Here is a 26,809-nt window from a genome sequence, read left to right as displayed (position 1 = left end):
CATGCCCCTTTTAGATACAACACTTACCAGAGACTTTTGACCCTTAAAGATAATTTGGGTCATTAAGCGCTCAATTGGATGTGGGATTCCACCACTCTTTACAACAAGCAGGACCAGGACCCCCCCTCGTCAGGCTCCTTACTCTCCTATTGCTCAGTTGTGCTAAAAAGGTGAAATTGAACCACCGCAAAGCAATCATTGCACAACCAGTTTATTTAAAAGCATAGCAAACCATATAAAAAAAAATTCTGTTATCCACTCATATGTTGCGTTGCCTGACCAGCACCCAGTGTATCCATGAGAGTGGATGAGCCGCCGTCACAGTATATCCATGAGAATGGATGAGACTATGAGAGTGCGAGCCGTTGCTGTTCCAAACCCAGAACCGGCATGTGCTCCACCAGCATGAAGGGGGCGTTTACATCCTCTAGACCTGCCTCCATGCGTTTCACCCTCGGAAGTGTGTCATCAGATGGTTCCTTTCACTAAACAATCTCTGGTGGAGAATCAATCATTGTCATTTAGCACATACAGACCCAGATGATCTATCTAAAAAAAATGTTTGCTGAATGTCAGATCATTTTTATGATTATAAATATACCCCATACTGTGAACATGCAGTAGGTTCAGTTTTTACCAGTTATAGAATATGAATGTAGTTTGCATATTTTTTTCTCTCTGATTCTCAGGTTTTTTTAAAAATCCAAAAACATGCAGGTAAGTTAACTAGCTTTCATTCAAAATCAGTGTGTGTACATCAGTATGACTGCAGTAATACATTTACTCTATAAGATGCTTTAGAAAACAAAATAAAATCAATATTATCTTACCTGTTGGCATGGTGTTTAAAATTTACCTCACAGCACATTAAACTGTACTTGACAAACAGTACAACTCCATTTTTTTGTTACCAAAGTGCTTCCCGTTTATCAATCATAATTCCCTATGTAGTCAAGTATATAGAGTATATACAGCTACAAGAAAGAACTAGTGGTAGATGTGGGCAGACACTGGCTAAACATCTACTACTTGTTTTTGTTTCAAACTTCAGTCAGTAAAGTGGGCTGCAGCACCACATATTTACCTTCAAGACACTGGAATTGAACCAGGAACTCCTCCAGCTTTTTGAGTGTGCTGCCAAGTTGCTTTGTAGAATATGGTTTTAAAACTTCCACACATTTTTGAAGTGTAGCTACAAGTTCATCTTTTGCCAACATCCTACAAAACATACAAAAGAAGCTATTCAATAAATAATACATAAATTAAGACTGCTTTGTCTGTCATCTGATCAAAAATGAAAGCTTAAAGCTGAACTTCAAGAAGATATAAAAAGCACCATTTAAAAAAAATATTTTATATTCTCAAACTGCGCTACTGCAGGCTAGGGACCTGGGTTGTGCACTGCCATAGATGCAAGGATCAAAAGAAGACTAGCTTGAGAGAATTACCGTATTTATCGGCGTATAACACGCACCTTAGGGAAGTTTCAGGAAAAAAACTTTTCACAGCCCCCTGCATGGTACACAGAGCCCCCTGCATATTACACAGACCTCCCCCATAGTACACAGACCCCCGCATTGTACACGGACCACCTTCATTATAAAGCCCCCCTCCTCCTCTGCACTCCCAGGTGACCCCCAGTCTCCTGGGACGGCACTGCCAGCATGCTCTGGAGTATAGAGGGCATCGCTGCCGACCCCTTCTCGTGCGCCCCTCCTCCTGTGTCACACATTGTGGATCTGAGCTTCTGAATACCTCCATTGGCGCCGTGGATCCGGTCATGTGACTACTCTTCTCTTTTTCATTGACGGTCACATGACCGCTCTCCTCCTCCAATGAAAAGCTACACTCAAGGAGGGGGTGGATCGGGAGGAGAAGAGCGGCCAGAACGAGCGGTGTTGGAGGGATTTGGAGGCTTGGATTTCCACTGATAGTGGCACTGGGGGAGCGGTGTGGGAGGGGGCTGGCACTGGAGTTTTCTGGAGTTTGGAGTATGCTGGCAGTGCTGTCCCAGGGCCAGGAGGGGCGGCCGGCCCAATCTCTGCCCTCCATTGGTAAAAAAAAAACAAACAAAAAAAAAAACAGATATCAGCGTACAACATGCAGGCATGGTTTACCCTCTGTTTTCAGGGTAAAAAAGTGAAGTGTTATACACTGATAAATACGGTATATAATGGGAGATTTACAAAAACAAGTGCACACAGGTTATGGGTTATGGTGCAGCTGTGCGTAGTAACAAATCAGCTTCTAACTTCAGCTTGTTCAATTAAGCTTTTACAACTAAGGCCCTGCGACATTGGTCCTACTTCGATCCGACTTGAATGAACGGGATAAGATTTTGCTCCGACTTTGAGATAGTTTGACTTGTCCTTTGACCAATCAAAACAATCCCAGTGTGGCAAATTCCTTTTACTGCTGCTATAGTCACCATGTCAGATGTCACAAGTCGGATGGTTAGGACAATGATCCGACTTTGATCCGACGTCAATGATATTCAATGGACTAAAGTAGGACCAAAGTCAAACCACAGTAGTGCAGGAACCTTTTTCAAAGTCGGACTGACTTGTGTCGGACCAGTTAAGATGGCTCTCATAGGGAATCACTCATTTACACACATCATGCGACGTGCTCCCAAAGTCGGAGCGTATGTCGTACCAGTGTGAACTCGGCCTAAACCTAGAAGCTGATTGGGTACTATGCACAGCTGCACCAGATTTTGTGTGCGCCATTTTTAGTAAATCTTTCCCATTGTTTACCAGGGGAGACAATTCTTATGCACTGTAAGCATTTCAAAACTATTATGCTGTTTGCCTGGAGTTCTGCTTTCAATACCAGTGTGAACAGGGCTCTAAAGTTGGAGTTTGAGGTGTATTTTTATCAGCCTTAGGGCCTGCATTCTCACACCAGTATGGTTAAGTAATCTTCCCTCAGCGTGGCTCCACCCTAGCCTCTACAGGATACACTATTTAACACCGTGCTGTCCGAGCCTGCATTGCCCGAGCAATATTGTGTGTTTGGTTTTCTTTTGTGTGTCTTGCCGTGTGCTTTATGTCTGATTCTGTTTACTGAACTTGGCTTGTTCTTGACTATCTCTGTCTGCTTCATGCCCTGACATTTGGCGTGTTCTTTGACTATCCCTGTCTGCTCATTGCCCCAACCTTTTGGCTATCCCTTGTTGTCCTGGTCCGCTGCTTCCCCTGTATCCTCCATTAACCTACCGTGAGCGTGGTCTGGGAGACCCCGGGGGGCCGCGACCTGGAGCCAGTTGCAGCGAAGTCAATCACCACCATCAGGAGCAATGGGTGAACACCTGCTGGCTCTTAGACTCCGCGTCCTGGGGAATTTCATGCTCTAGGTCCCAGTGTGATCCGTGTTGATGCTCCAGAGGACCTGCTTTGCTGAACCACCCAGAGCTCCATCCACAGCAGTCAGCCGTAGGGTCCACTATCTTAGCGGGGTACTCATGACCCCAACAGTGTGCATCTGTCACCTGGCCTCAGGTGACCTGACAGGGCATTTGAGGAGCGTTTTTTTAATGCGCATTAAATGCGCTTCCAACTCAACAAGCAACTCACATTATAAAAGATGATTGAGCCCCCAGTGGGTGGGGTGAAACATGTCAAGGGGCGTTCCCCGAGAACAGGCATTGACTGAGGCTTTCACATATATACATCCACACTAGGATCGGCTATGGTGAGCGGCCGTTTTACTTTTAAATGCATTAACACTATAGACGCGTTTTTTAAGTGTCAGTATTTTGAGAAGGTGTGAATAAGGCCTAAGCGTGTGTCAAGCCAAAAACTTTTTTTCTATTTTGGATAGAGTGGGGAAGGACTCTTGCCCAGTTTTTACTGCTATCCGGGGTTCTGCTAGGGAGATGTATCCTCACTTCCTGTCCTTCTGAAAAAACAGTTTCACCAGAAAGGAAATCTGCAATAGAAACACATACACAAATACAAATCTGACAGGGGGTCTAGCCTTCATATACTCTACTGAAGTTGTTGTTGGAGACTCGCTCTTAAAACTGGTAGTTTTAGCAATGGCACAGAAGAGAAGTATAAACCTTGCTAACAGAACCTCTGATAGCATTAAAAACCTGACAAGAGGTTTTAACCCTTCCCTTGCAGACTTAGGCTGGCCATACATGGCTCAGTTTTTTTTTTTGGAAAGAAAAAAAAAAACTGAGCTAATTCCCCATGCAAATATTGTAGGTGGATAGGGATATCCTCCTCACTGTGTCATCCTATTCTGACAGTGGGACTCCATGTTATCAGAATACACTGATCAGCGATGCAGCCGATTGGCTTCATCCTCTGATCGAGCGAAAATTAACCAACAAGCCCATCCATAAAAAGTTGATTGATAGATTGACTTTTAATGAACGGGAAATGGCCATACATGGACCAAAAATTCGTCTGCCTCAGCAGGAATTTCGATCCAGGTATGGCCAGCTTAAGCAGGATGATGTTTTGTAAATATTTTAAGTGCTGTGGAACATAATACACATCAAAAAAGTGTTACTGTAGAACATTGGTTTCAGTTCTGAAAATGTCTTTTCCAGCAGTACAAGGGTAATAGACATAACAGCCCAAGCTAAGGAAAAAAGAAATGCTACACTTTTATGTGTTTATTTTATAGCTTGAGCATTAATTTAGAAAGAAGGTTGTAATGCTAACCTTTTTTTTGTACCTAGTTATGGTCAAAGCAGGTACACATGGGCCGAATATTGGCGAGCGCAACAGAAACCGGTTAGTGTGTACAGCAGCCTTTTCAGCTTCTGTTGAACAGGCAAGCTGGAGAACCAGCAGCTGACCAGGACCTGACCAGCGCTTGTAGTCAATGGCTGCGAGTGCTGACCACTGACTCTGGGGGAGGGGCAGTCCCCCTGTCAGAACACAATATCTTAGCGGGGAGATCACGTTACTATCATCACATAGGTAGTACAGCGAGCTCTTCAGCTTTTTTTCCGTTCATAAACAAAAAAAAAAAAAAAGAAGAAAAAAGAAAAGCTACCTGTGTGTGGCCTTAGAATCTCTATTAGGGTTTAATTTTTGTGTTATCACCTCCCATCCCCCCCCCTCTCCAATGGGAAATTATATTCAAATTTAACATTTCACTCCAAATTGAGCTTTTTCAAGCTACTCCAGTGTGGGCTTTATGGGGATTGAGATTACCGCATGTTGCTCTGTAGTCTGAGCACTGGTATGAAAGATGTCCAGGCACATAAATGCTAAATTGCCTTTTAATATTTGTCTAGTATTTTAAATTTCTTGATTGATAATGTTTTATTCAACTAAGTTTTTTTTTCTAATCATTTTCCACAAAGCATTCTTTCCCAATTATGACAGCTATAATCTCACAATTTGAAGTGCTTGTAAAGTCTAGTTTTTTTTCCTATTAAAATAACAAACATGTTATACTTACCTGCTCTGTGCAGTGGTTTTGCACAGGGCAGCCCAGATCACCCTCTTCTCGGCTCCCGGGATGGAGCTCCTGGCCCCTTCTTCCTGTTGAGTACCCCCACAGCAAGCAGCTTGCTATGGGGGCACCTGAGCAGAGCTGCAGCTCCGTCTATCCAGTTAGACACAGAGTTGTGGTTCTGCCCCACCCCCTTTCTCTCCTGATTGGCTGAGTCAATCAAACTCAGCCAATCAGAAGGGAGAGTCCCGGACAACCAATTCATTCGTGGACATCGCTGGATAGTGATGGGGCTCAGGTAAGCATTACCTGCTGCACATAGAAGGCTTTTTATCCTAATGCATAGAATGCATTAAGATAAAAAAAACCTTCTCACTTTACAATCACGTTAATTCATTCAGGAGGATTTCCACTCTGCCATGTGTGTTGCGTTTGATATAAAATATAATTTTTCTATAAGACTCATAGCATTCTGGTGTCACAGAGACAGACTTTCTCACACAAATGCTGGATACAATGGGTATTGTTGTATTGTTACAGTTTTCAACAGGCTATAGTCTCTATAGCTACAGTACAGAAGAAAGAGATTTAGTTGAGTTTTTTTTTTTCAGCTCTCAAACTGAAAGAATGACTGCTGGATTACTGTCAGGTGTTGGCTTGATTAGACAATGGGTATGTAGATACAGATTTCAACAGTCCATTGTTTCTACAGCTACAGTAAACAGGCATGTTTTCTGTTGTTTGGTAACTATGGTAAACAGCCTGACACATAAAAGAGGTGAGTAGGGAGACACACACACACCATCATGCTGTAACATCTGAAGCCACTCATGATTGAAGAACAGTGCCTGACGCTCCAGAAGAATCGCTGCCAATGGCGATCACGAACATACAGTAACAGAAGATAAGTAACCTTTAAGTGTATTTGTACTATTATAGACCATAGGCTGTTCAGTTTGCTAGCCATTTTGCTTGTTATAGAGATCTGTCAGTCTTGCATTGTATTCCTAATATTGTAATAGTTTTTGTATGCACAGCATCTTTGTATAGTAAAGCACATTTACACACTGCAGAAATCTCAGCTTCCTTGCTTATACCACAGAGTAGCCTTGCTAGATAGATGCAAGCAAAACATTTTGGGGCTCGTCCGGGATCTGTGCTATAGTTCAATTGAAGCAGACCTGTTTTTTTTCTGTAGTCTGTTGTGTAGCTTGTGCTAGGTAAAATGCTGCGTAAGCTGTTTAGGAAAAGCAAGGCTGCAGAGGGTTCTGGTGGCCAGAAGGAAGTGTGCAGCTTAGCTATCTGGGCCAGAGACAATGAGTGGGAGCCTCTTGCTAAAGAATTTATGAAGTATGCTTCTCCCTTGAACCTGACTTTGGGTGATAAAGTCTCAGATCATTTTGTAGATTTTAGCCTTAAGGGGGTGGATTTAAGTAAAAAAGAGAAGGGGACAGTGTCCACAGTTGGCTGGTATTTCCTTAATGCTATTTACACTGAACCACAGAGAAGGGAGAAGGCAGAGGCAGACGTTAAGGTATTAAAAAAACAGCTAGCAGTTGCTTCAGAGTGTGTGTGTTCAACTGCTAGTCGGACTGATGATTTACAAGAGCGGTGTGCAGCCCTCATGACCAAATCAATTAATGTCTTAAGGAAAAGGAAGGGCCGTAAACCTGTTAGTAAATCCAGGGTATGTGCCATTGTCACATCCCAAAATTGGGATTCTGAGGATGTGCTCTCCTCAAATGATAGTGAGAATGAGGAGATAGAGTTTGATATTTCACATGATGAAAGAAATGCGAAAGAAATGCGAAAGAAAAAGCCAGACCTCTCATTACTAAGCATAGGAAACGGCAACATGATAGAGAGGATATGGCAGATGGGGAGCTGTATTATTGCAACCCCAGAGATGTTGAATTTGAAGAAGTACGGGAGTTTACACAAACTGAACTCCATGAGCTGGCAAAACAATACAAACAAAGGTCTGGGGAGCCCCTATTGACCTGGCTCCTACACTTATGGGATGAAGGGGCAGACAGTGTTGTTTTGTCAAGTAAGGAAGCAGTGACTATGGGAGTGTTAACCCATGATCCACAATTGCGTCAGGCAATGCGAAAAGCCCGAGAGTTTAGCGTGAATTTTTCACTGTTAGACCTTGTGAGAGATGGAATAGTCCGAGTATACTCTAGTCCTACTGACCTGGAAAATACCTACTCCTGAAGATCAATAGGAGAGGGTATTTCCAGGTTACGTGAGATGGGTTGTATAACCGGATTAAATACGTTTCCAGAATGGATGGGTTCAGATATGGTACCCTTTAGGTCTGCTCTGCATTCTAAGCTGATGAAGTCTGCGCCATTTAATCTCAGGGCTCCATTATTGTCCTTGTTGGGAGGCCTGGGATTAAACAGCAAGATTCATGAAGCCACAACCCTTTTAAGCCAGTTGGGGAGCTAGAGGAGACTAAAACAAAACCTGTCAGGGCAGTAGATAAGGTCAAGGCCAGACAGGAAGAATACAAGCAGAAAAGAACAGAGAAGAAAGGGAATGGGGTAGAGAAGACAGGAGGTGAAGAGAAAACCAGGCTAGTTATTTCTAGGAAACAAATGTGGGTGGACCTATTAAAGGCAGGAGTACCTAAAGATGAGATAGATGGCATTTCTACTGCAGAAATGCTGAAGAGGTGGAAACATTTAGTAAGGAAAACTGTCAGGGTTAGAAACACTACTCCTAGTGAAGATAACATCAGCCTAGACTTAGAGAAAACAGAACAGACCCCTCCTGTTAGCCCCAAACCAATTCCCAAAACTGAACATGAACCCCCTTTATCCTGGAGAGGAGTTAGAGAGAATCAGAAAAGGGGATTGGGAGGTTACTTGCCCTTTATGAAGAGAAGGTGAGTCTCCTGTAAAAGCTGTGAGGGCAGTGACAGCAGGAGACCAACGCCCATATGCACCTGTCACTGTATGGTTGGGGAAGTCATCTTCTCCTAGAAATGTAATGGCTTTAGTTGATAGTGGAGCTGAAGTTACACTTTTGAAAGGAAATCTTTCCCATCACAAAGGAGAATTGATTTATGTAGAAGGTTTGGGAGGGCAAACTCACCAGCAGTTAGGATACGGGTGAAATTGGCTATTGGCAAGGGATCAGGATTTATGACAAATGTTTTGGTATCAGAGTTACCCGAAAATATTCTTGGGATGGATGTACTTCAAGGTCAGTCAATTCAGACTGAAAGAGGTACATTCACATTCGGGTATCGTGATAAAGCGTATCTGGTTAGGGCGGTGAAGGCTGTGGTCAGAGGTCATGCGAAATGGACCCCTTGTCTACATTCCTCCACCAGAGAAGCCAGTCTGTCTCAAGCAGTACAGACTTCCTGGAGGCCACAAAGAAATTGGGGAGACTATTCAAGAACTGTTGAGAGTAGGGATCCTTGGACCTGCTGTAAGTCCTTTCTAGTCTCCGGTGTTTCCAGTAAAGAAACCTGATGGGACATATATGACTGTGGATTACAGAGGTCTAAACAAAGTGGCACCTCCATTGAAGTCAGCTGTACCAGATATGATCTCAATTGTTGAGAAAATTGCCAAAAATGCAGGAGAATATCATGCTGTGATAGACCTGGCTAATGCCTTCTTTTCGATTTTAATAGACCCAGAGTGTCAAGATCAGTTTGCTATGGTGTAGGAGGGCCGCCAGTACACTTTCACTGTCCTTCCGCAAGGCTATCTTCATTCTCCAATGATTTGTCATGGACTGATTGCCCGAGATTTAAGTACCCTGAATTTGAAAGTCGCTGTGTTTCACTACATTGATGACATCATGATCTCTGGGACAAAAGAAGATGTAACTGAAGCACTGCACCTGGAGAACAGAGGGTGGGCTATCAACAGAGACAGTCCAAGGACCTGCCACAGAAGTGAAATTCCTGGGAATGATGTGGACTGGGCGGCAGAGGAAAATTCCAGAGACAGTTGTGACACTATCCAGGCGCTGTCGCCCTCTACTACCAAAAAGGAGGCACAGAAGTTCATTGGAGTTGTGGGGTTCTGGAGATCGTTCATTCCACATCTTGGACTGATTCTGAGGCCTATATATAATGTCACCAGAAAAAAGACTGAGTTCTCATGGGGTTCAGAGCAGAGGACTGCATTCCTGGCTGCTAAAGAAGCTATTTTGCAGCATCAGGGATTAGGATATGTGAGACAAGGCGTACCATTTCAGCTGGATGTAGTGGAGCAGAATGGTACCATATCTTGGAGTCTGTGGCAGCCAAATGAAAAGAAAGGACTGAGAGCAATACCCATTGGATTTTGGTCCAAACAACTGACAGGGGCACAGAAGAGATACACGCCCCTAGAGAAGTACCTGTTTGGGGCCTACACAGAACTTCAACATGTAGAGACCATTACAGGAAAGGACACAGTCACCATCCATACTGCATTGCTAATAGCAGGATGGGTGAGAGATAATGGACTGACTACTAGGGCAGCTGTAGTCCAGAACCAGACACTGATAAAATGGAAGTGGTACCTTCAAGAAAGAGGGGGTAATGCAGCTGGGGATGTTAGAGACATTTCAAAACAGTTGGCTGGGCTTGTCACTTTTACCAGCACCTGGCCAGAAGAAGAAATTCCTGTGCTGCAGTCATCCCCCATTCAAGAGGCTCCACCCTTTGAGTCTCTGTCAGAAGTCATGAAGGAGTCAGCGTGGTTCACTGATGGTTCAGCCATAGTCACCTCGTCTGTCTGTACTTGGGTTGTAGGCTGCTGCTGTCCATTTACATCCACAGTCCTGCAGGAGACTGGAATTGGAGGGTCCAGTCAGTATGCAGAGTTGAAAGCTGTGGAGATGACTCTTCCCATGTCACTATCTACACTGACAGCTGGGCGGTTTTTAAAGGACTGACAACTTGGATGCCCACGTGGAAGTCCAATGAATGGATGATTCATGGAAAGATGGTGTGGGGAGGCAAGGAAGTCTGGAACTACATCTGGAAGGAAGCTCACTCCCGCACCATAAAAGTGGGGCATGTTGATGCACATGTGCCCCTAGTCCCAGACTTTGAGAACTATAACAGAGTTGCAGATGAAATCGCCAAAGTGAAGGCAGTTGTGCCAATTGATCCTGTCTTGATGAACTTGGCCAACTGGGCCCACAAGCAATCTGGACATTTGGGGCAGAAAGCAACATATGAATGGGCAAAGCAGATAGGATTGCCTATATCCATGGACATGATAAAGACTGTAATGGGGAACTGTACAGTGTGGGGAGAAGTGTGACAATGGCCATTGCAAAAGTACTCCACCGGGTCAATTAAGAGGGGTGAGAAGCCTGCAGAGATCTGGCAGATCGATTTCATCGGTTCCCTGCCCCGGGGAAATAATGGACTGAGATATTGTTGCACTGCAGTGGACACCTATTCAGGACTTATGCCTGTTGATCCCTGCAAACGTGCAGATCAAGCCGCAATGCTTCAACTGCTACAGAAACTTGTCGTTGCTTATGGTTGTCGCAAGCAAGTCCAAAGTGATAACGGCTCACACTTCACTGGATCAACAGTACAGCAGTGGGCCAAAGATTCTGGAGTGTACTGGTTGTGCCACTTCTCATACCATCCACAGGCAGCTGGTTTGATTGAAAGATACAACGGGCTATTGAAGGTCCAGATACGCAAACTTACACCCACACATACACTAAGGGGGTGGGATCGGGTCCTCACACAGGCAGTCATGTTGTTAAATTCTAGGCCAATAGCCAAAAGCACACCATATGAGAGGATGGTAGGGGCTGGGGCACAGATTCCACAGCTGGAGTGCAGAGTTCAGTATTTATGTAAGGTTCCTGAAAGAACAGGGCTTAACAGATACCATGTTACTGCTTCCCATGACACAGAAACCAAAAGTGACATATCTGAAGCTGAAGCCTATCTAGGAATGAGAGGGAATCTGGCAGGAAGGTTTGAAGTTACATTTGCATTGACAGATGAGCTTCAAGACAGTGGCTGGGACTCTGACTGGTTAGTGGATACTTCTCAGCAAGAGTGGAAAGTGAGGCTACATAACAGCAAACCTTCCAAAATAAACAGCAGTGATCTTCTGGGAAATATCAGTATATTTCCTCTCCTCCCTATTGATGTTCTTTGGGAGGGTCAGAAGTGGGTACAGGCAGAGGGCAAAGTGTTAGTCAGATATCCAGGCAAGAAGCCATTTAGAGGAGAGATTGTAGCTGAAGGGCTTGGATCTACTGTTTATGTATTATTAGAAGGAACAGATAATCCGCTTTGTTTTCCACTCCACAGGCTGTCTCCGATTTGATCCATAGGACATGATGGAAAGAATGACGGAAGATCGCAAGAGCTGTGGAGAGCAAGGCCTTTGATGTATTACAAGCCTGGACTTGTTTCTAAAGAACTTTAGAATGGACTTTCTAATGAACTTTTTAGTTAAAGACCTTCTCAATGACAGAAATGGGAGGTGTTGCATTCAAGGAAAATTAATGTTTAGAATGAATTTAGTAAAGAAGAGATTTTCTGTGTGTAGTCTGAGAGAAAAATCAAGGGCGGAATGTGTTGCGTTTGATATAAAATATAATTTTTCTATAAGACTCATAGCATTCTGGTGTCACAGAGACAGACTTTCTCAAACAAATGCTGGATACAATGGGTATTGTTGTATTGTTACAGTTTTCAACAGGCTATTGTCTCTATAGCTACAGTACAGAAGAAAGAGATTTAGTTGTTTGAGTTTTTTTTTTTTAAGCTCTCAAACTGAAAGAATGACTGTTAGATTACTGTCAGGTGTTGGCTTGATTAGGCAATGGGTATGTAGATACAGATTTCAACAGTCCATTGTTTCTACAGCTACAGTAAACAGGCATGTTTTCTGTTGTTTGGTAACTATGGTAAACAGCCTGACACATAAAAGAGGTGAGTAGGGAGACACACACACACACACACACACACCCCATCATGCTGTAACATCTGAAGCCACTCATGATTGAAGAACAGTGCCTGATGCTCCAGAAGAATCGTTGCCAATGGAGATCACGAACATACAGTAACCTTTAAGTGTATTTGTACTATTACAGACCATAGGCTGTTCAGTTTGCTAGGCATTTTGCTTGTTATAGATATCTGTCAGTCTTGTATTGTATTCCTAATATTGTAATAGTTTTTGTATGTACAGCATCTTTGTATAGTAAAGCACATTTACATACTGCAGAAATCTCAGCTTCCTTGCTTATACCGCAGAGTAACCTTGCTAGATAGACGCAAGCAAAACACCATGCAATCTTTAGCTGATTACATTTATTAGATGCGACTGGGTCAAAGTACTTTTGCATCATTACAGCCAAAAGCTGACCATACATGGCTCAGCTTCTTTTTTTGTTCAACACTAGACTCATCTGCTGTCAGAATACACAGATCAGTAGGGGTGCAACGGATCGTCAACGATCCGTGATCTGAACGGGTCAACCTGTTTGGATCGGTACACCACGCGATCCGCGGAGCGCTCCGCTGCTTTGGCTTTAGGAAAGGCCGCGGCTTCGGCCTAGCTCCGGAGTGGCGGCCATCTTGGTACACCCGGTGGCCGTTTACCACGTGATTGCTCCGTCAAATGACGGAGCGATCACTTGTAAACAATCCGGCGTCATGTCATGACGCCGGTTCCTCTCTCCCCTCTGTGTACTGATCTGTACAGTAGAGGGGAAAGATCGGATGGCAGCAGCGCTGTGGCTGGATCTGTAGTGCCCACAGCGTTGCTCTGTGACAATTGCAGTCACATCCATGGATCCATCCATCCATGCTCAGCCATCCCTCCATACTCTGCCAATACCCAGCCATACTCTGCCATAGCCAGCCATACTCAGCCAATATTACAGTGGGGGAGATGACGTGGATATTACAGTGGGGGGAGATGACGTGGATATTACAGTGGGGGAGATGACATGGATATTACAGTGGGGAGATTGTGGATATTACAGTGGGGAGATTGTGGATATTACAGTGGGGACTATATGGTGGTGGAATTTTCACAGGATTTTGCAAATTTAATCATTATTTGCTGATCCGAAAAATGATCTGATCTGTGACTCTGATCCGAGGAACGATCCGATCCGTGAGATTTTTGATCCGTTGTACCCCTACCGATCACTGCTGCAGCCAAAATGTTTTTTTTCCCAACAGGTCCGTTCAGCAGAATTTGATTAATAGATCCATTTCAGTTGAGCGGCAGTGGCCACACATGGATCGAAATTCAACCAGTCCCTGCTGAACTGGCTGAATTTTGATCCATCTATGGCCATCTTAAAGCTCTGTATTTGCCATTAGACCAGATTCCTGCTTAACTCACAGTCACAAAGTTCCTAGTTCAAAGCAATGATTCCTGAATTCTACGGGTAGTCAAAACATTTGCATTAAACATTTACAACAGAAATCAAAGGTCATGCCAGGACAGATCTAAAAATTAACTCAACTGTAACGTGTGGCAATATATGACAGAAAATTACATTGCACAACATTCAGTAACTTCCCTAAATAACAAAGATAAAACTTTCTTGTTTCCTATATCAACCATCCAGCTTCCTCGATTTTCAAACCTATGAGCTGTAAAAATTAAGCTCTGGTTACAGAAGACAAAGAAAATGTTTCTTTTGACACATTTAATACATCAGGCCCTAACTGATCTATACATTATAAACCATTAAAGCAGGAATTTTGACTTACCTTGGAGTACATCACAGGACACAGGAGAGTTACTTCTTAGACTAGTGGGTTATGCGCCACATCCAGGTGATTGATCACTGCCAAGTAGCAAAGCTTAACACTGCACACATAACCCTTCCCACACCTAGCATTGCCCCAGTTTTGTCAGCAAGTAGTATTGGAATGAAACCATGGACTCAAATCCTGTGATTTACTTCAAAAAGGGGATTTTACATTTAAGTCAAAAATCCTGTTTTCCTAATAGTATATCGCAGGAAACAAGACAGTTCATTTTTAGCCTCTTTGGATGTTCAAAAGTAAACCCCCGAGGGGTGGACAACAGCAAACAACAGCTAACAGGCTTATCCTCACAATAAAACGACATAAGGAATAACCAAGATCGCCCCTACAGGGCCACCTGTAGGACTTCCGACCGAGACTGGAATCCACCACTGCCTGAACATTCACTAGGTAAAACTTGAACGTAGGTGCAAAAGGCCAGGTGGCCCCCTTACAACCCTGAAAACTGAGGCCTGATGTTGAAAAACCCAAAAGGCCTTCACAGGAATTAGAGTAACTTTACCCTTCAGGCTGAACATTTACTTGATGATTTTTTAAATCCATGTAGTAACTTTTGGTCAGGAGACAGTAGTATTAACCGAGTTTTCAACAATTTATAGGTAATAAAACATAGCAACAGAGATAGTGCTTAAAGGAGAAGTTCACTTTTTAGAAAAAAGTAATCAATGCACATTTATTTATGTACATTTATGTGCATTTATTATTATTTTTTGGGGGGGCCTGTAAAGCATTGCTCCAGCGAACAGCAGATTGCTGGTGCCATGCAGGTCTCCAGCAGATCTGCCAGTGTATCTGTGTGCCCGTACATCCCGCAAGGGCAAGCAGATACAATCTGATAGGAAGAGACAACGCAGCAAAGGCTGCCGGACCTTGTAGTTTTCCATTCACAGGACACTGTGAATGAGTGACGCAGCCGGGCATATTACCTTTCGTAATATTTTACGAAAGGTAAACTTATCCTTTAATCTTTACACTATGCTCAAAATAACTGTGTATAGAAGACATCACAAGGCTATTGTACAACAGAATGATACACGTTATCAGCCTTATGTTATTTCAGCATTTAGAATGTGCACTAGAAGTAACAATCCTAGGGTTATCTCATCACAGAACTGGGGGTTAGGAAAAAGAACACTTGAGAAAATAGCTTCTGTGGAGGGTAACCAGGGGGGCAGGAAAGGGAGAGTAACAAGTAAAGATCAGTGAGGTAAATGAAGGAGAAGTTGGGAGGAAAAAATTGATGGGTGGGAAAGAGATGAAAAGTAAACAGTAAGGCAAAGAAAAAAAAGTGGTGGTGAAGAGGGGATTAGGGTAATTTGGAACAGAAGAAAGAAGAGTAAGAGCTAATTTAAATAGGATCCTGATGTTAAGGGCTTCATTAGGAAATCTTAAATAGTAAGAAGACGGATACAGTCAAAATCTACCAGTAAGTTGGCTCTTCGGACAATCCCACCATCCATGGCTAGGACATTGATGGAGCTTTTCGAAGTATTGAAACAGATATCTTGCCAGTCTTCTGGAAAAATAGGAGACTAAATCTAGCTCCCAGTAGGTAGTGTATACCAATTGACAGATAGCTGGTTGAAATAATCCCTGGGGTGTGTAGTATAGATATGTTTGAATATGGTAAACTGCATTGTGGCATCAGAAAGTCAGAACAGGGAAGAACCATACTGTTTGATCTGCATTTATCAAAAGATTTCTCTGGGCGGTATAGTGTGTCAAACTTTAAGAGATTCAAGGGAAACAAAGCCCAAGGGTTGCAGAAAATCATAAATACGGAGTATGTCCACCAAGTAAAACTTCTAAGAGAATGCCATCCTCAAGCAAAAAGTGGATTTACCAAAAAGGAAGAAAGAGGGAGAAGTGGAGATAAAGGTTTACTTACTTCTGCCCCATGCTTTAGGAGAATTGAAAGTGATAGGATTAGAGAGATGCCTGCAATAAGAATGGAGTAGCCACATATTTAAAAAAAAAAAAAAATCTTCTAGGCTTACCCACAGGGGAACATTCACTTAAACATGAGGGAAAACCACTTGGGAAATATGCATCCTGTATGTTTACTGATGCAAGAAATTCCCCTTGTTTCAAAGAAGCAATGACAGATCTTGCCGATTCCATCCATTTTGATACACAAAAATATCTGTTTATTTAAAGTCAGATATGGAGCTAATACCCCCATTTGGCTTGGGAACTGTGAGTAGGTTTGAATAAAAACATTGGAACCTTTCCTCTAAAGGAACTGGTACAGCCACCTCTTGTAACTGAAGCTGGCACAAGGCAGTCAATATATCTGCATGTTTTGAGCTGATGCTGGCAGATTGTGGGGTAGGAAGCAAGAAAGGGGCACCTTATGGGTTGGGTTAGGAGCATCCTTCCCCCCATGACATCCTCAATGAATTTATCACTGTCAAAGGGACCTCTCACATGCAAGTTTAAACACAAAATCATGTGCACAGATATAGAAGACATTCTAGAGACTTGGCAAATTACATTCTGTGCGCCAACACAAAGCAATAAGGCCGCAAAAAATAAAAAAACGCAGAGGTGATCAAATACTGTACCATCAAAGAAAGCCCTATTTGTGGGGAAAGAAAGGACTTCAATTTTATTTGGGTACAGTGTTGCACGACCGTGCAACTGTCAGTTAAAATATCACAGTGCTGCATTGCAAAAAATTACCTGGTCATAAAGGGGGGGGGGGGGTGGTGGTAAATCTTCCGGAGGTCAAGTTGTTAAGAGAGCTTCAAAACACCTATCAACAGAATCCTTAATAGAGGGAACATCCTCAACAGGAACTTTTTCCATAGGATAAATTTCAGCAAAAGGCTTAGGAGTGAATATATTTTTAGTATTAAGCCAATCTTCATGTAGTGCACAATCAATTTGTGCATGGATGGGAAAAGTATGTTTTTGGAAGACTCTTCGTGCACATGCGGGATTGTTTTGGCTGTGGTTGCTTCTTGACAAAGGTTAGATTGCGCCACGTCAATCAGTGTGTCGACAGTGGAGAGCATTTGTCGAGAAGCCATAGCTTGCGGCTTATAAAATGCAGCTGGGAAATGCACTGCAGCTACCGCTAATGTCTCTGCATCCCTAAGAGGGGAGTGTAGCAGTTTTGGCCCCCTGGAAAACAAAGATTCTAGGAGTGCTAAAGGTTTTCAGAAGAATTCAGACATAGTGGCAGAAAACTGTCCTTTTTATAAGATAAGGCCACTTGGTGTGTGTCTGACAGGGAGCTAGAATCAGAGAAGGGGAGTGGTGTCATTATAAGACATTACTCTAGACCAGTGGTCACCAACCTTTCGCACCACTAAACTCACAATTTTGAATCTTGTAGACCCCTTACTCCCCCTGGATCACACTGCTGCCTATACACACACAATGCTCCGGCTCTCTGCCCCCGCCCCTGGATCACACTGCTGCCTTATACACACAATGATCCAGCTCTCTGCCCCCCACACTCTGCATCACACTGCTGCCTTACACAGATTCATCATTGGATCTCGCCTCCTTATCCAGCCATGTACTCAAGCTCTATGCTCCCTCCCACAGTCTGATTAGTGCTGCCATTGGAAGCCCCCTCTTTCTTCACCTCCCGATCGCTGCACCACTCCTGGCACCTCCCTCTGAGTACACAGGAGCCGGAACTACAGAGGAGGTATTGGGTATCAATGAGCACTGAACATTGACTGTCAGCGTGCATTGAGAACAGCACTGGAAACACTGGGCGGTATACATCCGCCACAATGTTGATTACAATGGTGATTTACGGCAGAACCCCTGGAAAGCACCAAAAGTTTCTCATGAACCACTGGTTGGCGACTTTTGCTCTAGGACAAGGGGACAGCCATCACTCTAAGTGATGTTTGGGGTTTCCTGTAGGCCATTAGCAGAACATTTGTTAGACAGCTCTTTTGTCCATGCCCCCTTATGCCTGTGATCTGCCATTGTGAAAGTGGGTGAATCCCCGGTGGTTTACTCAAAGAAGGATGTAGAAGGTATGGGGTTTTGTGTGTCTGGTTGTAGCAGCCATGATAACCCAGGACCTGACTGTTTTCCAGTGGCTGTGTTTCTGTAGAAATAGGAAGTGCAGCAATGTGTTGTGTGTGTTTTAGGTGGGTATGGCGGGTGAAAGTGTGTTAGCCAGAAGGTGTATCATGGCTATTACTGTCCTGGAACTAAATCCAGATGGGAGAAAAAAAAAAAAATAAAAATATATATATATATAAAAATAATAATGATAATAAATATTCTTAATTAGATATCATTTACTGTGCCAAAAAGGTTAGAGACAGTTAGAGAGTAACACATTAAAGTGAATAACTCCCCACCCTTAGCACCCTTTCGTGTATACAATGCCTATGTATCCGCAATGTGTGCTAAGCTTTGCAAATTTTCTTTTAATAGCCAGGAACCGCTTCTAGAATGTAGGGAAAGCCTGTGTTACCTTATACACATCGCTGGGCCCGTTAGAAGTCTTCAGGGTCTGGGAACCATACAGATGGACCACAGCTTGGGACCTGTTTAGCACCCTGCAGTTAACTACAAACATTGCACTTTGTGCCAAGGTGAGTGCTTGATGCAGGATCCAGCACATAAAGTTACACACCAAGGGTTAAGAATACAAGAATACAATGGCGGTCGTTGCAACTTTTTATCTCGCGCGGTAGTTGCGCAGCAATTTTTCGAACGCGTTTTTAAAAAAAAAAAAAAAACACAGTTTTGTGCTTTAAAAAAAAACAAAACAGTAAAGTTAGCCCAATGTTTTTGCATAATGTGAAAGATGAAGTTATGCAGAGTAAATAGATACCTAACATGTCACCCTTCAAAATTGCACACGCTCGTGGAATGGCGCCAAACTTTGCTACTTAAAAATCCCCATAGGAGACGCTTTAAAATGTTTTACTGGTTACGTGTTGTGAGTTACAGAGGGGGTCTAGGGCCAAAATTATTGCTCTTGCTCTACTGATCGCAGCGATACCTCACATGTGTGGTTTGAACACCATTTTCATATGTGGGCGGGACTTACGTATGCGTTCGCTTCTGCATGCGAGCACAAGGGGACACATTTTTTTTTTTTTTTTTATTGTTCATTTTACTTTATTTATTTTAGTTTGAGGCTTTTTTCCAAAAAATAAATTTTTTGATCACTTTTATTCCTATTACTATTAAGGAAGGAATATGGCATGACAGGTCCTCTTTACAGTGAGATAAGGGGTCAATAAGACCCCACATCTCACCTCTAGGCTGGGAAGCCTGAAATAAAAAAAAAAAAAAAGATCCTGGCTTCGATCGTAGCGGTGAGTCGGTAGAAGCACCTGAGGGCAGCGGGAGGGGATGTCCCCTCTCGCCTCCCGTAAGAACAACCAAGCAGTGAAACAGCCGCTATGATCGTTCTCATGGTGTAGAGAATCGCCGGCTGAAAAAGCTGATATCTGAATGATGCCTGTAGCTGCACCCATCATTCAGATATCCCCGCAGAAAGTCAAGCCACATACAGAGGCCGAATACAGCCGAGTATGGCTGAGTATAGATAACAACAAAACCTGGGGAATGCCCAGGAAACAATTCCAAGCCTACTTACCACCAGCTCGAAGACAACCAATTGACCTGTCTAACAGTACGCGTTAAAAACAGGGGTTCAGTCCGCACGCATTTGCAAACGCATGCTCAGTATGGCTGAGTATAGCCGAGTATGGTTGGGTATGGCTGAGCATGGCAAAGTATGGCTGGGTATCACAGAGTACTGCAGAGTATGGCTGGGTATGGCAGAGAATGGCTGGGTATGGTGGAGTATTGCAGAGTATTGCAGGGTATTGCGGGGTACTGTGGGGTATTGCGGGGTACTGTGGGGTATTGCAGGGCATTGCAGAGTATTGCAGAGCATTGCGGGGCATTGCAGAGTATTGCGGGGCATTGCAGAGTATTGCACAGGGAATTGCAGAGTAGTGCTGTGTATTGCTGAGCATGGGGGGGATGGCTGAGCATGGGGGGGATGGCTGAGCATGGAGGGGATGGATGGATGTGACTGCACATGTCACTGAGCAGCGCTGTGGGCACTACACATCCAGCCCACAGCGCGGCTCCCATCCGATCTCTCCCCCTCTGTACTGATCGGTACAGAGAGGGGAGGGAGGAACCAGCATCATATCATGACGCCGGTTTGTTTACATGTGATCGCTCTGTCATTTGACGGAGCGATCACATGGTAAACGGCCGCGATCAGCAGCCATTTACAGTGATCCGCCGGGTCCTCTGGACCCGGCCGTCACGGATGTTCCCGTGTGCGCGCCCCAGGGGGCGCGCAGGAGCAGTTTTCTGGAATCACGTCATATGACGTGATCCCAGAGTTATCCAACACCCCTGCAGCCGTCATTTGGCTATGGGCCGGTTGGCAACTGGTTAACAATGCTGCTGTCTACTGTGCTCCTTCATCCAGAGTGGAGGCAATCTAATACAGAAGGTGTGTTAATGGTCAGATCACTAGGTAAAAACAAAGGGTGTCATCCGTTTAGTCATGTTTTTTTTAAATTAATAGCATCTGTTTATATCTGTTCAGATCCGTCTAAATGTAAAAAGACGCAGCCTTGTTCCGTTTAAGAAAAAAACTGATTCGGAGGAATGCTGATGTAAACAGATCATCCGTTTACATCCACCCACCCATAGACATACATTGTGGTTCAGTTTGGATCCATTAGAAAAACAGGCAGGTGGATCTAGACTGAATACCAGTGTGAAAGGGGCCTAATCTACTAATAATTATGTAATAATGTACTGTATATTGCAGCAAGGCTATGGTAATGTTTTGCATGTTAATTACTTTCTTTCACATTGACTGATATGAAGGATAAAAGCAGTTCAGGAAGCAAAGCTATGTCCTCCTATTCTGTGAGACACATCTAGTCTCCAAAATAACAGAAATGCAACTTACCGGTTGAAGGAAGTGAATGAAATGGTATATACATACCCAAGAAACTGCAAAGCTGAGATGTAATCTTCAGTTTCCCATACTTTCTTTTCTAGACAAGCACAGTAAAGTTCTCTGATCTAGAAACGTGATAGGACAGATCAGAAAAAATGAATTCTCACAAAAGGTATAACGAAAAAATTCTGCACTTTAGTTTCCAAAGAGGAAAAAACACAGGGATCTACAAATCCACACGGACATCGGAAACCGCATAATGTATGAATAATCAGTTGTACTCAAACTTATCACAAGCTATTAATTATTAACAATTATCATGGACCCTCTAAAATACTACAGAATAATACCATTAAAATTTGTTTTTTTAATTGCATATGTTCAAACCACCCTTTTGAAAGAAAGACCCACAATTTTTTTATTTTTTTGTAAAAGATATACCCTACTGTATATAATGAATACACAAGCAATTTTGTATTTAAAGTAGAACTCCAGGATCGCCAAAAAAATCCCCCATTAGTACACCCCCCTACACAAAACAATAAACAGTTATTACGTTGGTGAAATTCCTTACCATTGAAGAGAAAAGTCTAACTGATTTTTCAGAAAGTCCATTCTCTAATTCAAAAGATGCAGCATCTATTTTGTCAAGGAGGAGGTGTTACAACAGGGATTACATCATATCCTCTCCTCTCTCTACACTATAATGAAACTCTGCTGTAATTCAGTATTATAAATATTCCTCCTCCTGCTGTAGCTTTGAGATCTAAAAGCAATCAGTGCTTGTATGGTGTATATGAGAACATCCCTAGTCGCAACACAGAAAGAGAGAGCCGGGACATGCTGCTTTACATCAGCAATAAACTTCAATATTTCTACAATACCGGTCTCTGTGATATGCAATGTCACATATAATACACATCAAACTGAAAATAAGACATACATAATGAAACTTTGCAGGGATGGTGGAAACCCCTCCTACAGAGGCATCCGCTGATTATCAGTGCAGTCTATCAGTGCCAATAAGTGTAGCCTCATCAGTGTCCATCAGTGCAACTTATCAGTGTCCATCAGTGCAACTTATCAGTGACCATAAGTGTAACCTCATCAGTGCAGTTTATCAGTTGCCATCAGTGCAGTTTATCAGTTGCCATCAGTGCAGTATATCTGTGCAGCCTCATCAGTGCCCATAAGTGCAGCCTCATCGGTGCAGCCTCACTGGTGCCCATCAGTGCAGCCTCATCAGTGCAGCCTCAGGACTTTACAGCGGCTGGCGTTTCACCTACAAGATCTGTCAGATCAGGAGATCCCCGCTCTGTGTCATCCGGAAGGCTCTCCTGATAATCCTGTGCAGCAGTGACAGATGGGGGGCGGAGGGATGTTGGGGGCACTGAGTGATGGCAGGGAGCAGAGGAGGAGGAGTGAGACCCCTCCGACCACTACAGCAAGCAGGGATGGAAGTACATCCCTGCTTGCTGTAGATAGAACTACAAATGGGAAGTGCCATTTGGGATCTGGGGAATCAGGAGAAATAGCAGCCATTGGTCTTAGAAATAGGAAACCCCTGGGGATTACCGGTTTTACTTTAAAATCATCAGGCTATTACAGAGGAACTACTCAGCTAAGAAGATGGATGGCATAGTTGGTGAAGGTAGGAGATCAGCAACAAGGACATGGAAAAAAGTTTTTGCCCAGAGTTTAAAGCCCAATTCCAGGAGAGTTGTAGCATCAAAAAGTGAATAAAAGAGGGCCCTTCCTTGAAGTACCTAGATACAATAACATGTCAGGAAGTGCTACGTTTCAGAAGAAATTCAAGACAAGAGTAAAGTTTCTTCAGGTTTCTGCCTAAAGCGGAACTTCAGCCATCAGGGGAAGTTCCGCTCTTCCTCCTCCACATTTGGCACATATTTTTGGGGGGTGAGGAGCAGGGTACCCGGTTTTCCCATATACCCACTCACTCACTTACGGTCAGATCGCCACTGCGATCTGAGCAGAAGTTCAGTCCCCCTCCTTCCCCTGCAGCCTTCTGGGACATTTCACAGGTCCCAGAAAGCTGTGGGACCAATTAGACGGCACAGTGCTGCTCGCGCACGAGCACCTGGCTGTGAAGCCGCAAGCAGTCACAGCCTGCTGTCCACACTTAGCATGCCACCACTGCCGGCCGAAGCCCAGTGAAGAAACCAGCTGAGTGAAAACACTACTGAATCCTGGGACAGGTGAGTGTATTTATTAAAAGTCAGCAGTTACAGTTTTGTAAAAATATAACTGAAACACCTCAAAGTTTCAGCTCCACAAGATGTTCCCTATTACAGAGCAAATTTTCATTTTTTTAAATTAAGGGGTGAAATCTTGGCACCTTGTACCAATATGGTTACCTGGGTGCTTTCTGCACTTTGGCATCTTTACCTTAGGTGTCAAAGGTCCTTGTTCTGGCATTGAATGTACGCAACAGCACACTACTGCTCACTGCCTGAATTAAATATAATTTGTATTATACTGTCACGCAAACCTTTTATGAAAAAAATGTTAACAGCAAAAGTTTCAGCTCCACCAGCATATGCAGGATATCACCCTAAATTGCATGCAACTATTCAAGCCAATCAAAAGTATATGAGCAAACAATGAGTAGGTTTTGATAATGCTTTCTCTGTTCAAACATGTTTAATGTGTTACTATGTAAAAAAAAGTTGATGAAAAAAAAATCCAAGATTCTCCAATATTTAAAATAAACAATTACAGCTCACAAAATTTACAGTATTCATAGCCTTATCAAAACTTTATATGTTAAAGCATACCATACAGCATTTGGTGAAAATGAAAGAAGACTGCTGTCTGTCTATCATTAGTGCCATCTTCTGGCTATTCTGAGCACTGCAACCAAAGAACAGCTAGCATATCACACTAGTTCAGTAAATACATCTGATATGGCAAGTGATGCTTATCTCTTACAAATCAAGGGACAAAATTTATCTCCCAAGCTTTATTGTTAAAAAATTAGGCATATTTCACAAGGTCCAATTAAAATTGTTTCTCTGTCAAATACAATGCCCAGCAAGTAAAAAAGTTCTATTAACTTTCACTTTGGTAATTAACTTAAAGAACCATATATACACACACAGTTTATGAAGTTTGAGGTGTAAAGGTAAGAAAACAGCTAAATACATTTACATCACTCTAGTTTTAAAGTTTAAAGTGTAAGTATAGGAAAACAGGAGATGCATACACGGTTTTGACTTCCAAAAAATATGTAATTTTATTCCATCAATGTTATCACTTAGAAAACCCTGTCAGACAACATAGTCTAGTCCTGAGCAGTTCATTGTGTATGAGCAAAGCAATACTGCAAGCTTGGTGAAGGACGACTGGGTGGTAAAGAAGGAGCAGCTCACTGATGAAATCTTCTTTGAGCACTTTCATATAATCAAGCAAGCCAGATCTGTTGGTACACATGGTAAGTTTTCTTTCGTTCAACCCAGTGGACTGAACGAAAAAAAAAAAAAAACTGAGGCTCTGTACTAACTATGCAATATTAATACAGCTATCTCCCCACTGTGATATTGTGTTCTGACATGGGTACCCCCCCCCCCTTTCACTTACACTTTAAAGTGATATAAAGTCTTGTTTTTTTAAAAAAAACAAACATGTTATACTTATCAGCTCTGTGCAATGGTTTTGCACAGAGCAGCCCTGATCCCCCTCTTCTGGGGCCCCCTGCTGGCGCTCCTGGCTTCTCCTGCCTTCGAATACCCCACCTGCAAGTCACTTGCTAAGGAAGGGTACTCGTGAGGCCTTGCCGCCCCCTTGTCACTGGATTTGATTGACAGCACCAGGAGCCAATGGTTCCCACTGAGTCAAGTGAGGAGAGCGAGAGCAGCAACGCTGCTCTCAGGCACAACGCTGGACAGTGATCAGGCTCAGGTAAGTGTATAGGGGGAGCTGCACCTAAAAGGTTTTTCACTTTAATGCAGAGAATGCATTAAAATAAAAAATAAAAAAACCTTTAGCCTTTACAACCACCTTAATGAACATAACAAGACGTCAGCTGCAGCTACAATATGTATAGCAAAAGGCTTATTGAGTGCTGTCAAAGCCCCCTTGTAGTATGTATGTGTCCTAAAAGAAGAATATTGGAACACATTGATACTCACCTGTTTTCCTAGGGGATATTTAGGGAGAATACAAGTAAATTGATGGAGACATCTTAACACTGGAATGAAATTCTCATGGTAGGAGTGCAAATTTTCCAGAAATGTTTGTGTTATTTCCTGCAATAGAAATATAAATATACTATAGTCATATATGTAGGAAAGGGTGAAAAAGCGCATCTTTATTACATTTAAGCTATTGGTCCTTTGATTATTAATCTAAATGTTCTGCAACCAAAATGTCCTTCGCACAAATCCTTCTCTTCTAACTTACCTAAATCGTATATTAGAAGATCACCATAGTTTAGGCATGCAAAGTTTGTCAAAAGTTGTACACCTCACTCTTTCCTACCAAAACTCTACTTTTAAAGTGAAAGTGTATCCATTGACGTATTGTTCTTTAATACATTTTTCTGTTTTACATTATTATTTAAAAGAAATTCTACTGTGATGCATCGCACTCTCAGCCTCAACCTGCACAGAATATTTTAAAATAAGTTTGCTTTCTTCAAAGAGGCAATAGATGCTTTAATTTCAGGTTAGAGTATTGAGAGATTCAGCTTAATGATTTTTAAGTACTGTTTTAATAAAATATAAATAAAAAAAGGCACACAAAATTATTTACAGATATTACAAAACAGAGAATTAGAAACAGTAAAATAAATTGTATTAACCCCTTCCTGACCAGCGCACGCCGATGTACGTCGGCAGAATGGCACGGCTGGGCAAATGGACTTACAGGTATGTCCATTTGAATTCCCCGCCGTGCCATTGCGTGCGCAACGGCCGGGAGCTCCGTGAGTCGGGTCACGGGTCTCGCAGACTCGATCGCCGCGGGGATACCCGCGATTGCCTCACGGAGAGGACGAACGGGGAGATGCTGATGTAAACAGCATCTCCCCGTTCTGCCTAGTGACAAGTGTCACTGATCTCTGCTCCCTGTCATCGGGAGCAGTGATCAGCGTAGTGACACAGCTAGCCCATCCCCTCTACAGTTAGTAATCACTCTCTAGTACTGACTTAACCCCTCCCCGCCCCCTAGTGGTTAACCCCTTCACTGCCAGTGTCATTTACACAGTAATCAGTGCATTTTTAATCGCACTGATCGCTGTATAAATGACAAAAATGTGTCAAAAATGTCCGACATGTCCGCCATAATGTCGCAGTCACAATAAAAATCGCTGATCGCCGCCATTACTAGTAAAAAAAAAAAAAAAAATTATTAATAAAAATGCCATAAAACTATCCCCTATTTTGTAAACGCTATAACTTTTGCGCAAACCAATCAATAATCGCTTATTGCGATTTTTTTTTACCAAAAATATGTAGAAGAATACGTATCGGCCTAAACTGAGGAAAAAAAATGTTTTTTTTATATATTTTTGGGGGATATTTATTATAGCAAAATTTAAAAAATAATGCGTTTTTTTTCGAAATGGTCGCTCTTATTTTGTTTATAGCGCAAAAATTAAAAAATCGCAGAGGTGATCAAATACCACCAAAAGAAAGCTCTATTTGTGGGAAAAAAAGGAC

General features: G+C 42.9%; 1 protein-coding gene across 4 annotated transcripts in view; it reads right to left on the bottom strand.

Annotated features, from left to right (window-relative positions):
- ORC3 (origin recognition complex subunit 3) overlaps positions 1-26,809 on the bottom strand; it is a 271,107-nt gene that overhangs the window by 76,466 nt on the left and 167,832 nt on the right. For all 4 annotated transcript variants that reach the window (XR_012243893.1, XM_073626910.1, XM_073626912.1 and 1 more), the window contains 3 exons: positions 25,280-25,396; positions 21,177-21,256; positions 1,085-1,218 (listed from right to left, as the gene is read on the bottom strand). Coding sequence is in view for 3 of the 4 variants with exons in the window: in XM_073626910.1 (XP_073483011.1) it covers positions 1,085-1,218; positions 21,177-21,256; positions 25,280-25,396 (331 nt within the window). In the remaining variant the exon portion in view is untranslated. The remainder of the gene's footprint in view (positions 1-1,084; positions 1,219-21,176; positions 21,257-25,279; positions 25,397-26,809) is intronic.

The sequence above is a fragment of the Aquarana catesbeiana genome, linkage group LG04 (genome assembly GCF_042186555.1).
Source record: "Aquarana catesbeiana isolate 2022-GZ linkage group LG04, ASM4218655v1, whole genome shotgun sequence".
NCBI classification, from domain to species: Eukaryota; Metazoa; Chordata; class Amphibia; order Anura; family Ranidae; genus Aquarana; species Aquarana catesbeiana.
Note: the sequence above shows the minus strand (reverse complement) of the source record. Positions and strands in the feature narration are given on the sequence as shown.